Source organism: Anopheles coustani, chromosome 2 (assembly GCF_943734705.1).
Source record: "Anopheles coustani chromosome 2, idAnoCousDA_361_x.2, whole genome shotgun sequence".
Taxonomy (NCBI): domain Eukaryota; kingdom Metazoa; phylum Arthropoda; class Insecta; order Diptera; family Culicidae; genus Anopheles; species Anopheles coustani.
This window is the reverse complement of record NC_071289.1, coordinates 58,890,525-58,909,196: the sequence shown is the minus strand read 5'-3', so window position 1 is coordinate 58,909,196 and position 18,672 is coordinate 58,890,525. Positions and strand designations below refer to the sequence as shown.

General features: G+C 47.0%; 7 protein-coding genes across 7 annotated transcripts; 2 read left to right on the top strand and 5 right to left on the bottom strand.

Moving 5' to 3' along the window:
- The first annotated feature begins 783 nt into the window (after positions 1–783).
- LOC131264727 (uncharacterized) lies at positions 784–2,790 on the top strand. The gene is made up of 4 exons (XM_058266996.1): positions 784–1,174; positions 1,236–1,647; positions 1,859–2,140; positions 2,220–2,790. The coding sequence occupies exons 1-4, from the start codon at positions 784–786 to the stop codon at positions 2,788–2,790; spliced, it is 1,656 nt and encodes a 551-aa protein (XP_058122979.1).
- A 99-nt stretch (positions 2,791–2,889) lies between these two features.
- Positions 2,890–3,793, bottom strand: LOC131264726 (collagenase-like). Its single transcript, XM_058266995.1, has 2 exons — positions 3,552–3,793; positions 2,890–3,478 (listed from the first exon to the last, which is right to left on the bottom strand). The coding sequence occupies exons 1-2, from the start codon at positions 3,791–3,793 to the stop codon at positions 2,890–2,892; spliced, it is 831 nt and encodes a 276-aa protein (XP_058122978.1).
- A 346-nt stretch (positions 3,794–4,139) lies between these two features.
- Positions 4,140–5,013, bottom strand: LOC131263935 (collagenase-like). The gene is made up of 2 exons (XM_058266223.1): positions 4,799–5,013; positions 4,140–4,728 (listed from the first exon to the last, which is right to left on the bottom strand). Exons 1-2 carry the CDS (start codon positions 5,011–5,013, stop codon positions 4,140–4,142), a joined length of 804 nt encoding a protein of 267 aa, XP_058122206.1.
- A 2,186-nt stretch (positions 5,014–7,199) lies between these two features.
- On the top strand, positions 7,200–8,612 carry LOC131264724 (transmembrane protease serine 9-like). Its single transcript, XM_058266994.1, has 3 exons — positions 7,200–7,471; positions 7,541–7,698; positions 7,828–8,612. The coding sequence occupies exons 1-3, from the start codon at positions 7,200–7,202 to the stop codon at positions 8,610–8,612; spliced, it is 1,215 nt and encodes a 404-aa protein (XP_058122977.1).
- A 415-nt stretch (positions 8,613–9,027) lies between these two features.
- On the bottom strand, positions 9,028–9,939 carry LOC131267559 (brachyurin-like). The gene has a single exon (XM_058270466.1). It carries the CDS (start codon positions 9,937–9,939, stop codon positions 9,028–9,030), a length of 912 nt encoding a protein of 303 aa, XP_058126449.1.
- Positions 9,940–11,758: 1,819 nt separating this feature from the next.
- LOC131267179 (brachyurin-like) lies at positions 11,759–12,667 on the bottom strand. The gene has a single exon (XM_058269972.1). The coding sequence runs from the start codon at positions 12,665–12,667 to the stop codon at positions 11,759–11,761; it is 909 nt and encodes a 302-aa protein (XP_058125955.1).
- A 4,699-nt stretch (positions 12,668–17,366) lies between these two features.
- On the bottom strand, positions 17,367–18,296 carry LOC131264723 (brachyurin-like). The gene has a single exon (XM_058266993.1). The coding sequence runs from the start codon at positions 18,294–18,296 to the stop codon at positions 17,367–17,369; it is 930 nt and encodes a 309-aa protein (XP_058122976.1).
- Between the last annotated feature and the right edge of the window lie 376 nt (positions 18,297–18,672).

The following is an 18,672-nucleotide window of genomic DNA, read 5'->3' as shown; positions in this document are numbered from 1 at the left end:
TAACAAATTCGTTGCTGAAGTTCTCAAATATCTAGATATACCGAGAAAATATCTGCAAAATTCTTATGAACAAAATATTTGGGTTGTTCTAATTATTTTGAAATATAGTAGGGAAAAGTTAAATACATAAAAAATATAAACAGAAATACGAATAAAGTCTATAATCTTTACGCCCAATTTATTCAATAACTGTTGCTTGGTAGACCTTTACCTTTGATGGTAAACTAAGTAATGGTAAATTAGATGGAGGGTAGAAGAACCTCTTCCTGTGTAAATCCTTTTTTCAGTTTTTGTACATCGTTTAAAATTGAATGTAGTCTGTCTGGGTTAAAAAAATGTATTATGAAAATAATAAGTAAATAAGCAAAAAATAAGAACCTACTCACAGAAAACACCTCGCCTTATAGTATATTATCGTATTAATCTACGATAGAATCACATCATTGACGTTGTTTGGATATCAATGTACCACTTCTCCCCCACGAATCACAAGATGGTGATTTTGTTTACTCCAGCCAATTCTTTTATCACCCACACACAACCGTTCGCTAAAACCCTTTGTCGTGTGATATTTCTGATGTGTTGTTGCAGCGATTCCTTAACGCAAGTTTTTGCTAATCACGCTTGATAAGACCAAGCCCAAAAGATTGCCATTGGTTGATTACGATCAGCCCTAAATCGTTTCGTTGCGGTAAAGAAATAGACTTCCCGAGCAGCCTCTAGAAAAATACCCCACCGACTGGCCCCGCAACTCATTGTGCTGCCGTTATTACCAACAACAGCATGTCGAAGTTTTGCGCTGCGCTACTGCTGGCGGCCATAGTTGCCGCCTCGGGGGAGATCCGCTCAGCCGCCGACGTTCCAGATCGGCGCATTAACAATGGACAAATCGCCAGCCCAACCGACGTGCCGTGGGCTGTTGGACTGCTGATCTCGCTGACGTCCGGTACGAACTTCTGCGGAGGCGCCCTGATTTCGCCGACGCATGTCCTAACGGCCGCCTCCTGCGTCAATGGTCAGTCTTCCATCACGGCAATGTTGGGTGCGAGCACCATCGCTAGTACGTCCGACTTTGTGCCGGTTTCACACATTCGCGTCCATCCGGACTACAGTTCGTTCTTGGAGAGGGACGATATCGCAATCCTTACGTTGGCCCGGCAGCCTCGATGGAACGGTAAGTAACCAAGGTCAATTACCGATCTGTCAATGTGTTAACTCCAACTCCCTTATTTTAGATCAAATTCAAATCATCAACCCTCCGCGCCGTATGTACATTGGACATTCGTTCAACAACTACATCACAACCATCTCGGGTTGGGGTGAAACCGGAACCAACACCGGAGAGCCACTACCGATGCCAAACCTGCGCTTCATCCGTAGCCCCGTCATCACCAACCTCAGCTGTGGTCTATCCTTCCCACTTACCAACATCCGTAGTACACACATCTGCACCACCACGGACGGTGGTGCACCCTGTATCGGCGACCAAGGTGCCCCGGTGACGGTCACAGAGAACGGAGAGACGTTCCTGATCGGTATCCACGTGTTCACGGCGTCCCGATGTGAGCGTGGTCGCCCCGCAGTCCACGTCCGTCTGACCGAGTACATGAACTGGATCGAGCTGAACACGGACGCCCTCATTCGTCAGTAATATGGAGCACATGACTGTCCAGTAAATTGTTTTCCCGGTGCCATAATAAAGCTTCTCCCTTGTCTCTATCTTCATCAAGATTGCACCTGTCTGATCATCTTATCGAAACGGGGGGAGGGAAAACCCGTAAGGGTCCATTCCCTCATGCGTAAATATAAAGCACCAGTTCGGGACCAACGGACGCTGTAGTCGTTGGAGTTGTTGAAGGTATCACACGGTCCAGAGTACAATCATCATGGAGAAACGATCGGCCCAGTTTGGATTCCTGGCCGTGGTGATCCTCTGCACGTTGGTTGTACTTTCGACAGCCAACCCGCTGATCGGAGACGATGGACCTCAGAGGCGCATCAACAATGGCGTCGAAGCGGGTCCTACCGATATTCCGTTTGCGGTCGGAGTTCTTGTGACATTTCCATCGCGGACGTACTTTTGCGGTGGCACGTTGATATCCCTCAGGCATATTCTATCGTCTGCCTCTTGTGTCGATGGGTAAGTTATGGAGTTCAATATTTAGTTTGACCAAAAATGACGCTGTTTGTTATGTTTGACGGCTTTCGTTTCCCTCCAGCTATCGCACCATCACGGCCATGCTTGGCGCCTACGACATGACCATGGTGCAGGACTTCATTACGATTTCGTCCGTTCTGGTACATCCGAGCTACAGCAGCTTCTTCGATTCGAACGACCTCTCCATCCTGACACTCTCCCGTCCGGTCGGACTGTCCCCACGGGTGCAGATCGCTCAACTACCGAGCCGCCTATACGTGGGCCACTCGTTCAACAACTACCTAGCAACCATTGCGGGCTGGGGTCAAACGGGATCGAGCACCGGTGAACCCGTGCCCGTGCGACGTCTGCTGTTCTTCCGCGGTCGGGTCATTACCAACACGAGCTGCCTGGTAAGCTTTCCACTGTACCTGCGGTCGACGAACATTTGCACCTCGACGGATGACGGAGCAGCCTGCGTCGGAGACGAAGGTGGACCGGTCACGGTTACCGAAAACGGGCAGACGATACTCATCGGCGTCCATTCGTACAGTTTTTCGTGGGGCTGCGAGCGCGGTTGGCCATCGGTGCATACGCGCGTGACCGACTATCTGGACTGGATTGAGGCGAATTCAGATGCCATTGTTCCGTAATTAGTGAAAAATGTATGAATTCTTCAACAAACCAAAACACCGAGCACTAGTTTTATTTTATTTCCGAACAAATCACAATGTCTCAACCAACCAACCCCGTTAGAAGTCTTCACGGATCACGACGTCCGAGTTCTGTCCAATCCAATCAAGATAGGAAGACATGCGCGTGTATACGGCTGCCCGATCGGACTCACATCCCAGGATCGAGTTGAACGAAAACACACCAATCTGGGTGGTGACACCATCGGCATCGACGATGGTCAACGGTGCTCCATTATCGCCGGGGCAGGGTCCACCCAGCGCCCCATCGGTGCACATATGCGCATCGGAGATGGTGTTGGTGGGCAGGTTGAGACGGCACGCCAGGTTGGTCAGTACCGGTGCCCTAGCGAACCGCAGTTCCGCCGAGTTACTTATGCCCGATCCAAACCGGCCCCAACCGAACACCGTACCAAGCTGCCCGGCGAAGGTGGCCTGCACCTGCCGCTTGTTCGGTAGCCGAATCGGTCGAATGCGGTCGCTGAAGGTAACACTGCGCGGCAGCCGGGCCAGGGCTACATCGAAATTCTCCCCACCATCGACAAAGCTCGAGTGCAGCACGAACCGTTCCACCAGGAGCCTCTCGCGGCCCGGTTCCGATGCGTCATCCATTCGCAACCCACCGATGTAGGCAAAGGCGGAGGTGGCACTGAAATGGACGTGGATGTATCATTCATCAAATAACCTTTCGCCGGATAATCGATCGCACAGCTGATCGATACCTCTGTACACAGCTCGCCGCGGTGAGGATATAGTTTGCCGAGATCAACGAAGCAGCACAGCGACCGTTGAATAGTATCGACGATCCGTGGGTCACCAGACCTACGGCGTATGGAAACTGGCCTACGGTAGCCAGTTCTCCGCCAACCACACGCCCATTCCGGTGTTCCTCAACCGGACTACCGAAAACCGACGATCCAGCTCCGAGCAAGCAAATCAGCAAAGCTATCGACAATTGCCTCATGTTGTCGCTGGTTGGTATGCCTCGTCTCTATCTGTGTACGTACAGGGGTAACACTCGATCACTTCTGACCACCGCTGGTGTCCTCTGGTGGAAGTTTTATACAGTCCTTCCATCAAAGCTATATACTGAAGTACTGATAAGATAGGACAGCCCCAGGTGCCCCAGGTGCACGAGGAGCTTTCCGAATACCGATGGCTTCGAGGAACTTCTGGACCTCTTACAAAAAAGTTGAAAAAAAATTTTCCCCATCCCCCAGTGTTCCCCGATAAGATTAACCAGAGTAAGAATCTATTTATTCCATTTCGTTTATCGTGCGCCTACAAACGGCAACCGGAGGAAAGGTCACTTAAAAGTCGTCACGAATCACGACGTCCGAGTTCTGGCCGATCCAGTCCAGGTAGGAGGACATGCGCGTGTGCACGGCGGCACGGCCCGACTCGCAACCCAGGATCGAGATGAACGAGAACACACCGATCTGCGTGGTGGTACCATCGGCGTCGACGATGGTGACCGGAGCGCCAAAGTCACCCTGGCACGGTGAGTTGGTGGCACCATCGGTGCACACGTGCTCGTCGAGGATCGTATTGGTCGGCAGGCTGATGCGGCAGGCAAGCGTCGAAATGACCTGCGAGCGAGCGAAGCGCAGCTCCTCCGAGTTGGCCGTACCCTGACCGAAGCGTCCCCAGCCGGTAACGGTGGCCTGCTGGTTGAGGAAGGTAGCCGTAACCTGGCGACGGTTCGGCAGACGTACGGGGCGCACACGGTCGTTGAACGGCACCGGCAGCGGCGTGCGAATCAACGCCACATCAAAGATGTCAGGCTCGGTTTCGTAGTTCGGATGGATGATGAAGTCCGTGACGGTGATGCGGATGGTACCAGCCTCGTTCGCGTCGTTGATGCGCAGACCACCGAGCACAGCGACAGCACTCTGGATTCTACGAGACAACGATCATTAGTATCGGATCACTTTGGCAACAACACCCTAACAGCCACCAGCCTACTTACCCAGACACACAACGACCTCCCGTGAGGATGAAGTTGGCCGAAATCAGCGAACCAGCGCACTGGCTCGTCAGCAGAATGTTGATACGCGTGATCAATCCAACGGTGTACGGGAACTGGCCCAGCGTGGCCAACTCGCCACCAACGACACGTCTGTCGGGCGTAGCGTACGCCGTCACGGCGACCAGCAGCAGTGCGAACACGAACAGGGATTTCATCTTGGGGACTATCAACTCCAACTAAGCGCCAACCGCACGACGCAAGCGCTTTTTAACCCTATGGTCGAGCCCATACGACCAGCTTAGCCTACCGCTTTATCGAATTCGGATCGAATGATGGGCGATATAATTTTCATCGCCTGATAAAACCCACAGCCGTGGATCGGCCTGCGCGTTACGTGTGCGTAGTTGCGTCGACGTCATTTGGTCAAGGAGCAACCTTAACCGCCCTTGTCAACGATAAACTTCCTACGTGCTTTGGTTTGGTTTATGATCCCACGATGGTCTAATTTATCTACAGACACTGTGTTCGACTACAAGATTATCCCGGAAGAATGGAAGAAGATCACCCGGACACATCGTTTAACTATCATCACGCTCAGAAGACACGGGTTTGATCTGGAGACATGGGTTTTTCCAGGTGCCTACCGTGGAGTCCCTGATAACATGAAGTTCACGAAACCTTTCACTGATTTGCTCTATAGATCTCCAAAGCGATACCATGCGCCAGGATCGGTTTGATAAGATGTCGCACCACAACGGCTGCACGGTGGCAGCCAAAAACAGGTGCGTTATCATCCGATAAGTCGGTTAAATTCGGTAAATTGCTGCTGAATTCAGCATGTTTCACTAATCTTCTGACACTGGTTTTGTTTTATTATCTAACGTGGTAGACTATTGATAAGATTCATTAAGCCATCCATTCTAGCAGTAAAAGAGCATCTGTCTTAAGACATGAGTGCATTTTTTAGGTATATTTTAACTCCGTCATTTTTAATGGATCTGCCGTTAGTGCCATGCGATTGACCAAACAATACAATAGGATTACAATAATAATATATACGACATTGACGAACTATCTTTTATTGAATGAAAACAACACATTTTTATCTGCTCATCAAGTAGAATAAGACCGATGTAGAGCGTCTTTGCACATGTATTGTCCCCATTGTAGTATCGGATCGTAAATCAACTTTTCGGTGATAACTTACTAACTTGAATTCAGTAAAATCTCAGAACTCATCAACATAGATAAACTTGCATAAAAAGTATTATACTCTTATATAGTTAAAAGAATTCATACACCTATGAATAGAAAATATAGAAATCATTTTAAACAAATCATTTGAAAATCATTTAAAAAAATTGTATCATAACTGAAAAATGAACTTAGCTTTGTGTAAATCAACCATAGTCTTCTTCTTCTTCTTCTTCTTGGTGTAACGACCTCTTGGTCATGCCTGCCCGTTAAGGACTTACGAGACCTGTTTCCCTGTTGTACGTGGGTAGTCAGTCCTCTCGTACAGGGGAGGGTCCGGTCTCGGTTGGGATTCGAACCCACGCCGTCGAGGTGGTGAGCCCCGGCGCTCATAGGCCGATTTTCTAACCGGCACTAGCGCTCGGCTGTCTCGGATCAACCATAGTATTTACAACTAATGTCCACATTTGCTATATACGACTGAGTCGAATGCCCTGTAATAAATAAACAAGAGGAAAAATAAACAATGAATTGTAAATTGTTTTAAACTAATTACCAAAGTGAAAAACTTTGCTCTAAACGATCTATAATTTAGAACTTACTTAGAACGTAAGTGACTGATCAACCAAGTGCATTCAAGTAGTATATTATTTAACCAGCACACCTGGAATTCTGGTCAGGAGGTGTAATGTATTATTGTAATATTATTGACTAAACCTAAGTCTACCAAATTTCCCAAACCAAATTTCCACAACATTTGTAACAAAGCTCAGAGACGAACGACTTTCAAACATGGTTTTCATGCACAATGTTTTCACAGGTTTTTACCATTTACAGGTAATGTTCGATAACTTCACTCAAACCTGTAGGAATTGAATTTATTGGTAGTCCTAAACCAAAGATCTGTGGATGGTTATTAATTCTGTATGTATTTGTTTTGATGAAATGTTTCAAACAGCCCGGTTTCAAACGAAATGTTTCGTTGCATACAGGAAAGTGAGTCCGCTGAAACCGACCGACAAAACATCGAAAGTAACTGCTATCGAAACGAACTTTATCAAATCAATTCCACTCCATTACTTATGCACCCTATCTGGACATTTGCACAACGACAGTATAAAACGCGCTAATCTAATCCACTTCCCATTCAGTCGTAAGCTACCGGTGTTATTCGAAGGACGGTCGGAAACAATACGAAAGGGCGAAGATGAAGAACTTGCACGTGTGTCTACTGCTATCAGCAGTCCTAACTTTAACAGCTTGTTCGGCTAACCCCCTGGAGGCTGTGAATTTGGCAGGTAAACGTGTAGAGCTACCGATCCAGAAGACTCCTCGCATCCGAGGCGGAATTCCTGTTGGCCCTGAAGAGATTCCATATGCAGTGGGTTTGATGATTCAACAGCCGATCGGGAACCGGTTTTGCGGAGCTACTCTAGTGTCGACAAACTATGTCCTAACGGCTGCGAGCTGTTTTGTCAAGTGAGTTAGAAGCGGTTAAGAAAGGTTACTTTGGTAGTAGCGTTTTTTCTACTCGTTTTTATTCTATAGTCCTGGTTCAACTACGGTGCTCCTGGGAGCTTCCAACATGAATGACGTCGAGGATATTGTTATGGCTAACGCCGTCATACTACACCAGGCATATGTTCCCAGTCAAAATCTGAACGACCTGGCCTTGGTACAACTATCCCGACCAGCCAACATCTCCAGTAAGTTGTCAAAGGAGTCGATAGCGGTTCCAATCTACGAACCCAACCGGTTATCGCGGAACATCCGGTGCAGGCGACATCAATCAAGTAGCAAACGCACGTATCGCTAACCGATCGTTTTTGTTGCAGATTACGTCAGATTAGCACGATTGCCCAACTGGAGGCAGGCGGACTCGCTGTTCACCAACCAACTCGCCACCATCAGCGGTTGGGGTGCGCTGGGACAGAACGCGCCCGAGGTACTGCCCCTGAATAATCTGCACCGCGTTGATGGAGCGGTCACCACCAACACAGCCTGTAACCTTCAATTTCTGGGAGGCATCGCAGAGAGTCACGTGTGCGTAGCGTCCAGCAGTGGTTCGCCGTGTCAGGGCGATCAGGGTGGTCCGCTGACGGTGCAGGACGCCGACGGACATCAGACCGTGATCGGAGTGTTCTCCTTCACAACATGGCTCGGTTGTGACGCCAACTGGCCCGCTGTGTACACGCGCCTTACACCCTTCCTGGCCTGGATCGAAGCAAACTCGGACGTGACGATTCGTAATGATTTTGAATTCTTTCCAACACCTCCGGAAACTCAGCAAACAACGACAACCACTCCTTCGGTATCTGTTACTACTGAAGCCGAGCTTGAAACTCCCACGACGACGGTTGAAACTCCCACGACGACGGTTGAAACTCCCACGACGACGGTTGAAATTCCCACGACAACGGTTGAAACACCCACTACGACGCTTGCAACTCCCACGACGACGCTTGAAACTCCTACGACTACGTCGGATCAACCGGAAGCGACCACCGATCAACCAACTACAGAGACAACGGTTGCACCGGAAATTACCACTCTTCTACCTCCACTGTTGCCTCCACATCGTATAGGACATCCTGCTGTAAGGCAAAACCACCGTTACTAGTAATGTTGAAGCATTAAATTTCATAATTATAATATTGAGTACGCCACAGTGTAGCGTCGTGTAAAGTTACCCATCATATTGTGTTGTATATGACCTGCTCTGATCCGAAAATATGAGGGCAAATACTTCAATCTGCTCCTACTGACGCTGACCCTTAGCTGCATAGCATTGAAGTACGATTATGCTCCTCTGATCCGATCTGTTCTTTGGCTGAGAGCAAATGATATGTTCTGCTCCCGACATTTTCGGTGCTTTCTCATCACTAGTATAATGCATTTTCACCAATATATTGAATAAAAGATCAATACTTTGGTTGAGTGAACCAATTACTCAATAAAGAAAAAAAAACACTACAATGTTACGGTTTGATAGTAAATTACGCTTTAATTAAGGTGGAAGAATTAAAATCTACATTTTAAGGACGGAACACGTAGTCCGAGTTCTCCGCAATGAAGTCTCGGTAGAAGGAGACGCGCACCCAAACGGACGGGATGCCCGATGCACAGCCCTGAGCGGACACGAACGAGGCAATACCGACCTCGAGGCTGTTGCCACCGTCCTGCACTGCCAGCGGACCACCAGAGTCACCGTTGCACGGTGATCGACCACCGGTGGCATCGAGGCAAACGTTCTGGGCCGACACCAGGATGATGTTCCAGGCGCTCTGGCAGGCGGCGTTCGACATGACTGGGTTGCGGGTGAACATCACCACCGGCGATGCTCCGGGAAGGGCATCAGAGGTGCGTCCGAAGCCGGAAGCGGTTCCTTCCAGTCCGGCGAAGTCACGGCTATCGGAGAGTGCCGGCAGATCGATCGGCCGAACGCGGTCATTGAAGACCGCCGGAGTGCTCAGACGCACGGTCGCAATGTCGTTGCGGATCAGCGCCGGGTTGTACGAGGGATGCACGCTTATTCCAGCCTGGGTGAAGGCAATGCGCTGCTGGGATGGCTCGACGACTTCGCGGTTGTGCGCTCCGAGGATCGCGGTACCTCCGATGGCCACCGCTCCATCTCCATCCACCACACAGTGAGCCGCCGTCAGGATGTAGTTGTTGGTGATGACAGTGCCTCCGCACAGTCCCGAGCCAGCGGCGAAGGTACTCAACAGCGCAATCTGGTACGGGAACTGTCCGGGCAGGGCTTCGGCACCATTCACGATGCGTGCCGAGGGCCGTGCGTGACGCAGAATCTGCAGCTCAGCCGGGAGGCGCGTCCAGTAGTGGTCGAACTCATCGATCGGCTTGACCTGCGACCAGTCAATGTCGATCCATTCGGCCGCACCAACCGCTACCAACGCCAGCAAGGCTACCACACAGAGCGACTTCATGTTGTTCTACTCAAGCGCACGTACACAAACCGTCTACAGGGTTAATGGTGGCCAAGGGAACGATTTATAGTCGCTTGGCTACAGAGCCCCCTGCAGATCCTTCGTGCGTAAGGTACAAATTATCGCAAGATAACGACGCCAAGCCGTTTGTTTTGAAAATCACGATAAATGCCCATATCTTAGCAAACAGCTAGGAAAATCCATTCTTCAACGTCACGGACTGTGATAAGAGTATGCTGCTTGACAAAAAATCCACTGCGCTATCAATCGGTCACATTCAATATTTTAAGCCTCCATTTCGGTACGGAAATTCCGGCGGTATGGGTTTTTCTGTATGATAATTGATTCATTCACCGTGCTTTACTGGAGCGTGCCTCATAAGGGCTTGGCGTTACTCTTTACTACGCCGTCTTGGGAAACACGGTTTTGCTGGTCATTGGTAGACAATCCCCTTAGTTTAAAAATATCGGTCAATTTTATATTCCCTACACTTTTAACTCACTAAGTAACTGTAATTTCTTTCCTTTAATTCTAATCATAGAGAATACATGCTCAAAACTTTGATACTTACGCCTATAAAATGACTAACAGTACTCATGGTTGTGAAAACTGTATCATTGCATATTTTGCAATCCATGACATAGAGAATACTTAAAAAGTAAGATTTACTTATCTCATGCATCTGTACTACTGCTAGTAGAGTGGTACCACACTAAAGTGACGAATCAATGTACTTTCGATGTTTGCGCTCAATTTGCGCTGTATTTAAAAAAAAAATAGCTAACGTTCGAAAGGAGTGAAATAGTAGCTTGTTTCTACTTGTAACAAGCAAAATTATAACGAGAATTGAGCAGCGGAAATGAAATAGTTGTCTATACAAATCAAAAACCTTTAAGTTGATATTACACATAACAAGCTTACGTGTAATAAAATCGTCACTAAATCATTAATTGAAATAAAAAGAAAACATTCTAAAGAAATGATGCCTTTATTATTGTAATTATATATTTAACGATACATGTTCTATTGTAACGAGCACTTATGCATTATATAATTTTGTACTTTTTAGACGATTAAAGCCTTACACATTTTTTTTAGTCGAAAGGTGTTGCTGAACAAATACACTACCACATAAGCACAGCATACTAAACTGTGTGTAATACTACAGTATGGCACGTCAAAAATGTTACTTGACACAACACGAATCTGAAAGCCCACTTGGGATTTTGGAACGAACGTAGAATGCAGTATATTCCTGGGTTTTGCTCCGTATACTAAAAATAACAATAATCGGTTGGCAAAAGCGTCAATAACAATTTATATACCGATCGTTATTTTTTCTAAACGACAAGCAGAATATTAAAACGTCCTGAATATCCCTTAAAAGTGATAAATAGCGCTGCCAGACTGGTTGATTACAAACCAGTCGATTTGATTATGAAATCCAAGATTGTATTTTATATTTTTGCGGTGGTTTTATTGGCACTGAAATTAACCATTTGCTTTATTGAACCATCCAGAAGCCAGTGTTTATTGTTCCAATGGTAGATAAGCTTGGTAATCTATTACCAATTTTGTGTGAGTAACGCTGCCCAGCGTCAACGATGTTTTCTGTTGGACTGATAATGTTATTATTTTCTCCAAATCTAAGCTGCGCATTGCCAGGTGCCATTTCAGGTTGCACAGTTCATCAAATTTAAATAGTAGTTAAATGATTCGAACTGGTTGGGAAAGTTTATATTTCAGGAATAAATAGACATTGCTTACTTTGATCCAATTTATTTACATCAATCCAGTTCTTGATACTTCTATTGAACGCTTACGGACGGAACACGAAGTCCGAGTTCTGCTCAATAAAGTCGCGGAAGAAGGAGACGCGCACGAACACGGAAGGAGCACCCGAGGCGCATCCAGCGGCGGACACGAACGAGGCAATACCGACCTCGAGGCTGCTGCCACCGTCCTGCACGGCCAGCGGGCCACCAGAGTCACCGTTGCACACCGAGCGTCCACCGGCAGGATCGAAGCAAATGTTCTGGTCCTGAACCAGCGCAGTGCTCCAGAAGCCGTTGCACTGAGCGTTTGACTGGATGGGGTTGCGAGTGAACATCACCACCGGCGAGGTAGCCGTCGAGGCGTCCGAGGTACGTCCGAAACCGGACGCGGTTCCTTCCATTCCGGCGAAGGTGCGGGCATCAGAGCGGGCTGGCAGATGGATCGGCTGCACGCGATCATTGTAGACCGCCGGAGTGTTCAGACGCACGACGGCAATGTCGTTGCGGATGGTGGCCGAGTTGTAACCGGGATGAACACGGATTCCAGCCTGGGTGAAGGCAATGCGCTGCTGAGTCGGTTCCTGCACGTTACGGTTGTGCGCTCCGAGGATCGCGGTACCTCCGGTGGCCAACGCTCCATTGCCTCCGACCACACAGTGAGCCGCCGTCAGGATGTAGTTGTTGGTGATGACAGTACCACCGCAAAGACCAGTGCCAGTGGCGAAGGTACTCAACAGCGCAATCTGGTACGGGAACTGTCCGGGCAGGGCTTCGGCACCTCCCACGATGCGAGCGGGGCGGACATGGCGCAGGTACTGTACCTCCGCCGGCAGACGAGCCCAGTAGTGGTCGAACTCATCGATCGGCTTGACCTGCGACCAGTCAATGTCGATCCATTCGGCAGCTCCGACGGCCAACAAACCGGCGATCACCAACGCACTTGCGAACTTCATGCTTAGGTCTTGCTTCGTCCTCCAAGATTGGTAAACGTAAGATACTCCACCAGCGACTGAACGGCGCTTTATATTCGCGCTCGGGTCACATTGCGATTAGTGGTAGATTTGATAAACCTTTTACAAATCACATCAGCGATAACATCGATCCCATACGAGGAGTCATTCGTATTATCTCGGGTTTCCCAACCTGCGATAATGGAGTAGTAAGTATACTTTAGGATCAAAAGTGGTCCCATATTTCGAAATTCATCATCCGATCGAAGGATGACATTTCAATACTTCGATTTGACCAGCAGTCCTTTGCTTATGCTGTGGCTACTTTAATCTCTTCTTTTTCTTTTTCTTCTTGTTCTGATTTTTCTTCTTCTTTAACGAGGGTTTACTACCGTAAGGCATTTTATCGAGTTCGATGGATCTACGCAAACTATCCTGGTGATTAAGACCTCTAATACAAATAGGACTAGCCACCATGGCTATAAGTCTGCACTTAGATTTCCTATACTCTTGAGCAACTAGAGATGTGCGGCTGGCGAGCGAGGGTTGGGATTCGAACCCACGCCGTCGAAGTGGTGAACCTCGGCACTCATGGGCCGACTTTCTATCCGGCGCTACCGCTCGGCTGTCGCGGACCCCCATTTATCATTGCAAACGACGAAACTAAACTACACACATTGCTCATTGTTCGAAGCCCAGAGAGCTAATGAAGCGGGTCACTACTTTGCGGAACCGAGTTTGACGTCGAGAAAGTGTACAGTAAGTTGCAAAGTCCAACGTTCTACTCTGTATGTATGGGATTCAGTGCAGATAATACAAACGATGATGAAAAAAAGATTTGTCACAAATTCAATTTGTTGATAAAGAATTAATAAAGCGATATTTCATTATATTGTAATAAACGTCACTGTTTAATGATATCGTTACACTACATTTTTCCCGTTGTTTGTTTCGTTTATCTGTCAGTAGGCAGGACATAAATAAATCGTTTGGAACGTAAATAAACGGCACACATGCAGCCTTAGCATGGAATTCGATCGAATTATTCTGATCGAAACGAGCAGTCAATTTTCACCCATATCACGTCAAAGGAACCGAACGCTTGGTGGTAGCTCGTAGATTCCATCAGTGCTCTGTTCATAACATGATCAGAGCTCTGATTAGAGCAATTTTGTTAGTCAGTTAGTCAAATATTTGCTTCGCGCTTATTTCATAATTAAGTTTCGATATAGTACACATGACAAAATTTAAAAAAAAAAACGCGAAGAAAAAACAAACATTTGCTGCTCGAATTATTTTGAAATACACTGTAACTATGGATCAAGAAGCTGCAAACTTGGCGAAAGTGCTGCTTGCTGCATACATTGAGGAGATTAAAAATCGTCGATAAGTTGTAAAGAAAAAAAATCAAAAATTATGGTGAAGGTTCCCAAACTTCTCTTTTGCTAAACCGGTATTATGTCATTTTCATTTCATTTATGTGGCGCTACAACCGCTGAGCGGTCTTGGCCTGACGAAGCTCCATCCGAAACCGCTCACGGTCGCTTGCCACGTTGGTCCAATTCCGTATCCCGGCTTTATTGGCGGCTTCGTCTACGCCATCCTTCCACCTCAATTTAGGCCTACCACGCCTCCTCTGTCCTTGGGGACAGCCTAAAAGGACTTTACGGGCTGGGTCGTCCGGTGCCATTCTCATGACATGACCAGCCCACCGGAGCCTGGCGAGTCTAATTCGCTGTACGACAGTAAGGTCACCGTACAGATCGTAGAGCTCGTCGTTATAGCGGCTCCTCCATTGTCCCTCCTCACATACGGGGCCAAAAATCCTCCTGAGCATCTTCCTCTCGAACACGGCTAAGAGGGTTTCGTCAGATTTGGACAGAGTCCATGTCTCGGAGGCGTATGTGAGCACTGGTACTATGTATGTTCGGTATAGTCCCAGCTTCGACTGTCTTGACAGGTATCGTGAGTGGAAGAGATTTCTCAGACTGTAATATGACCGGTTGGCTGCCAGCACCCTAGCGCGAATTTCATCTTCAATGTTGTTGTCGGTGCTGACCTTTGACCCAAGATAGGTGAAATTTTGGACGACTTCAAAAGTGCGTTCACCTACTTGTACGTCACCCCCGCGTAGGCTTTCGGCAATTGTTGGCAGGGCCGCTGATGGTGCCACCATAATCTTGGTTTTTCCCTCGTTTATCTGCAGTCCGAGGTTATTCGCCGCTTGCTCGATCCTTTGGTATGCTTCTGCTACATATGAGAGTCTTCTACCAATAATATCAATATCATCAGCGTATGCCAGGATCTGGATTGACTTATAGAAGATGGTCCCCGAAGTTTCCACCTCCGAGTCTCGGATGGCCCTCTCTAGCGCTAGGTTGAAGAGTATGCAGGCAAGCCCATCCCCTTGGCGCAGTCCCTTGGTGGTAGCAAAGTAACTTGAGAGTTTTCCATCCACCTTCACCTGACAAGTGACGTTGGTCATGGTCATTCTTACAAGTATGATTAATTTAGCCGGGATTCCAAATGAGCTCATGGCTTGATACAGTTTTACCCTGGCTATGCTATCATATGCGACTTTAAAATCAATGAAGAGATGGAAAGTGTTTTGTTGGTACTCTGCCATCTTCTCCAAGACTTGCCGCATGGTGAAGATCTGATCAATGGTTGATCTCCCTCTTCGGAATCCCCTCTGATAGTTTCCTACTATCTCTTCAGCGTATGGGTCAAGTCGTTCTTGAAGAACGAGGGAGAATATTTTGTAGGCGGTATTCAACACCGTAATACCCCTGGAGTTACTGCAGTCTAACTTATCTCCCTTTTTGTATATGGGGTAGATGATACCAAGATTCCAATCACAAGGCATCGATTCGCTATCCCATATCTCAGGTAACCGGTATTATGAGTACGTGGTTAATTTCAAAACGTCGCCACTTGCTTAGTAAAATTAACGAATATTTCCAAATAACTTTCTTCACTGTTTCTTATATAGTTGCTTTTTCGCACATCGGTAAGTGATAAAAAAACAAGTCTACCTGCCTCATGTGAATGAGGCAAGTAGGTTCTTTGAGTAGCTGTAGAATTGTGTCTGTATGTGCTGGTAAATAGGCGGTTATATTTGTTGACCGGTCGTATAATTACAAGTTGTCAAAGATAACTATTATTAATTTATTGCATCGACGACTGACATTTTTATTAATACCTAACTGTGTACTCGTGTGAGTGATAAATTTATCAACAAGTAACTTGCTCCAATAGAAACGGCTTTGGTATTTGCCCGCTTACCAACGTGCAAATCAGCCTTCTTTTCAACCAAAAGGTACTAAAAGTTTTTGCTATATTTATTGAAAAAAAAGTAAAACTCACGTTTCTCAAATCAAGAATATTTTGTTGCATAGATTCGATATATGTTAACGTTTGCTTTAAAAAAATTGACAATTTTCAACGATTTATCATGCAAAAACGCAAAACGCTAGCAACTTTCTGTTAAAAGCAAAATAAAGAGTAGCATTTCTTTGAAATTTACCTCAAGTTTGACAACTGTATCAATTAAATTAAACTCGCCGTGGCCAAAACATTAAACCATCTACGTTTAATGTATGTTTCAAATGTAATTGTAAAACATCCAGCTTTATCGCAAACCACGTGACCAACGATTACTTAAAGCCAGACGGCGACAAGTGGTAAAACACCCTGGTACTTTATGTTGCTTGTGAAGCTTGTTTAAAATGTTTTGGGGTCCCATAAAACGCAATTTCGTGGATGAAAACCAGCGAGAACGCTATGCACAAAGTCGATGTTCTTCCTATCAGGACTTCCAGCGTATGGAGAAGTGTATAGTGTGCAGTGGCTTCAGGAATTAAGCAACTTTATCAAAAAACATCATGAAGAGTACGATTCAGTGGCCAGGTTATACCTGGTCAAATATAATTGATATACCCCTTCCTGCTAACCCTCCTTATGTCTCTCAACTACAAGAATCGAAAAAAAACATTTAGAATGATTGAAGGTAGGAGCTATTCTAACATTTTAAAACCCAAACGAGATATAATTTAGACATGAAGGCCACACAACAACTAAAAAATATCCCTACATTATTGGTTTTGTCGGTAATGACTAAAGTTTCGACCAAGTACCGTAGGGCCGGCTTGCTGGCCGACGGAATATTTTTTAAAAGTATTTATAAGATGTAACTTTACAAGTAAATTTAGTTCATTCAATTAGCTTGGTTAACTTTTATCTTACCACCCCCGAAAATTTACCTATTTTTTTTTAATACAAACGTTATTTATGCTATTTTACAAATATTTGAAAATCGTTAATTTAAAAATTAGAAATTGAAAATCTATTTTAAATTAATTTAAAAAAGGTTAGCTAATTTTGTAAATCATATTTGTAGAACAGCTCCCTAACTACGAGCTATAAATGTAGAAACAAAACGCTGTTTTTTTGTTTATCGTTGGAATACTAGGAAGAGGAGTGAAGAGACGAAGGAGAAGTAATTAATGTTTCCGAAGACAACTTACAAATCTTGTTGTTCTGATTCAAATAAGTTATTTCTTAAATATTCAGCATCGAAACAACTCATGTGCAGATTCTTCACCTTCGCCAAACTTTTTATTAAAACAAAATCCGTCCATTTTAAAAGTAGTATCCGAGACGCATGGTTAGTGCTTCAAATGGTTTTGTCCCGCTTCTTTTCTTAAGCACCGAAAACGTAGTCCGAGTTCTGTGCGATCCAGTCGCGGTAGTATGAGATACGCACGAATACTGACGGGTAGCCAGCGGCACATCCTGCAAGAGCTCCGAACGAAGTGATACCGACCTGGAGGCTGCGGCCACCGTCCTGAACCGCGAGCGGACCACCGGAGTCTCCGTTGCAGGACGCACGTCCACCGGCGGGATCGAAACACACATGCTGGGCCAGCACCTGCGATGAGGACCAGTGCAAGTTGCACTGAGCCTGCGACATCACCGGGTTGCGCGTGTACATCAGGACCGAGGATATGGTCGAACCCGGTGCATCCGAGGTGCGCCCGAAACCGGACACGGTTCCCTCGAAGCCGGCGAACGTGCGAGCATCGGAGCGGGAGGGCAGAGCGATCGGCTGCACGTAGCTGCCGAAGACGGCCGGTGCGTTCAAGCGGACGGTGGCGATGTCGTTGAGGATGTTGTTGACGTCGTACGCCGCATGCACGCGGATGTTGGCCCGGGCGTACGAGATGCGCTGCTGTGTCGCCTCGTACACGGTACGATCCTTGGCCCCCAGAATGGCAACGCCTCCGTTGAGAATGTTCTTGAAGTCGTCGGTAACGCAGTGAGCCGCCGTCAGGATGTAGTTGTTCGTGATGACGGTGCCACCACAAACACTCGAGTACCCGTTGCCAAGGTCCGAGAGGAGCAGAGCCTGGTACGGGAACTGACCTGCCGTGGCCGGATAGCCTCCCACGACGCGACCGGCTGGCCGTGTGTTGCGCAGGTACTGCATCTCTGCCGGCAGACGGGTCCAGAAGTGGTCGAGTTCATCGACCGGGATCACTCGTGACCAGTCGATCTCAATCCGCTCCGCCGCTCCGAGTGAGCAAACCGCCAACAGGCCGGCAACCACAAATGCACCTGCAAACTTCACCATCGTTCCAGTGTCACGTTTCTTTACCTCCAAGACCGGATTAAACTATGTAGAGCGGGATCTGGACGTTGCATTTTATACCCTGCCCAAAACACCAATCCCAGTGATAACCCAAACAAGCTAATCGCTAAGATACGGTTAATTCGGCGACATCCTAAATCGATAAGAACCCTATGACCGATATTGTAATCATAACAAACGGTTCGACACGTTCGTTACCGATTCCTGGAACAATCGGAACCGGATGCATGATAACCTAGCAGTAATGTGAGACGAGGCTGTAGGCACTCCTTAAACCAAAAACTTCTCGCAATCCGTTCAAGAAGTAACATCTCGTCTACAACAAAAAAACGAACGAAGCAACAATAGAAATCACGAA

What these genes read in the sequence shown, in the direction of transcription:
- LOC131267179 (XM_058269972.1), bottom strand. Translation starts at nt 12,667, where the DNA reads ATGAAGTTCGCAAGTGCGTTGGTGATCGCCGGTTTGTTGGCCGTCGGA.
- LOC131267559 (XM_058270466.1), bottom strand. Translation starts at nt 9,939, where the DNA reads ATGAAGTCGCTCTGTGTGGTAGCCTTGCTGGCGTTGGTAGCGGTTGGT.
- LOC131264724 (XM_058266994.1), top strand. Translation starts at nt 7,200, where the DNA reads ATGAAGAACTTGCACGTGTGTCTACTGCTATCAGCAGTCCTAACTTTA. An exon ending in GCTGCGAGCTGTTTTGTCAA is followed by an intron (nt 7,472 to 7,540) that starts GTGAGTTAGAAG and finishes TTTATTCTATAG; the next exon opens with TCCTGGTTCAACTACGGTGC. An exon ending in CCGACCAGCCAACATCTCCA is followed by an intron (nt 7,699 to 7,827) that starts GTAAGTTGTCAA and finishes TTTTTGTTGCAG; the next exon opens with ATTACGTCAGATTAGCACGA.
- LOC131264727 (XM_058266996.1), top strand. Translation starts at nt 784, where the DNA reads ATGTCGAAGTTTTGCGCTGCGCTACTGCTGGCGGCCATAGTTGCCGCC. An exon ending in CCGGCAGCCTCGATGGAACG is followed by an intron (nt 1,175 to 1,235) that starts GTAAGTAACCAA and finishes CCCTTATTTTAG; the next exon opens with ATCAAATTCAAATCATCAAC. An exon ending in ACGGACGCCCTCATTCGTCA is followed by an intron (nt 1,648 to 1,858) that starts GTAATATGGAGC and finishes GAGTTGTTGAAG; the next exon opens with GTATCACACGGTCCAGAGTA.
- LOC131264723 (XM_058266993.1), bottom strand. Translation starts at nt 18,296, where the DNA reads ATGGTGAAGTTTGCAGGTGCATTTGTGGTTGCCGGCCTGTTGGCGGTT.
- LOC131263935 (XM_058266223.1), bottom strand. Translation starts at nt 5,013, where the DNA reads ATGAAATCCCTGTTCGTGTTCGCACTGCTGCTGGTCGCCGTGACGGCG. An exon ending in GGAGGTCGTTGTGTGTCTGG is followed by an intron (nt 4,729 to 4,798) that starts GTAAGTAGGCTG and finishes GTTGTCTCGTAG; the next exon opens with AATCCAGAGTGCTGTCGCTG.
- LOC131264726 (XM_058266995.1), bottom strand. Translation starts at nt 3,793, where the DNA reads ATGAGGCAATTGTCGATAGCTTTGCTGATTTGCTTGCTCGGAGCTGGA. An exon ending in GCGGCGAGCTGTGTACAGAG is followed by an intron (nt 3,479 to 3,551) that starts GTATCGATCAGC and finishes CGTCCATTTCAG; the next exon opens with TGCCACCTCCGCCTTTGCCT.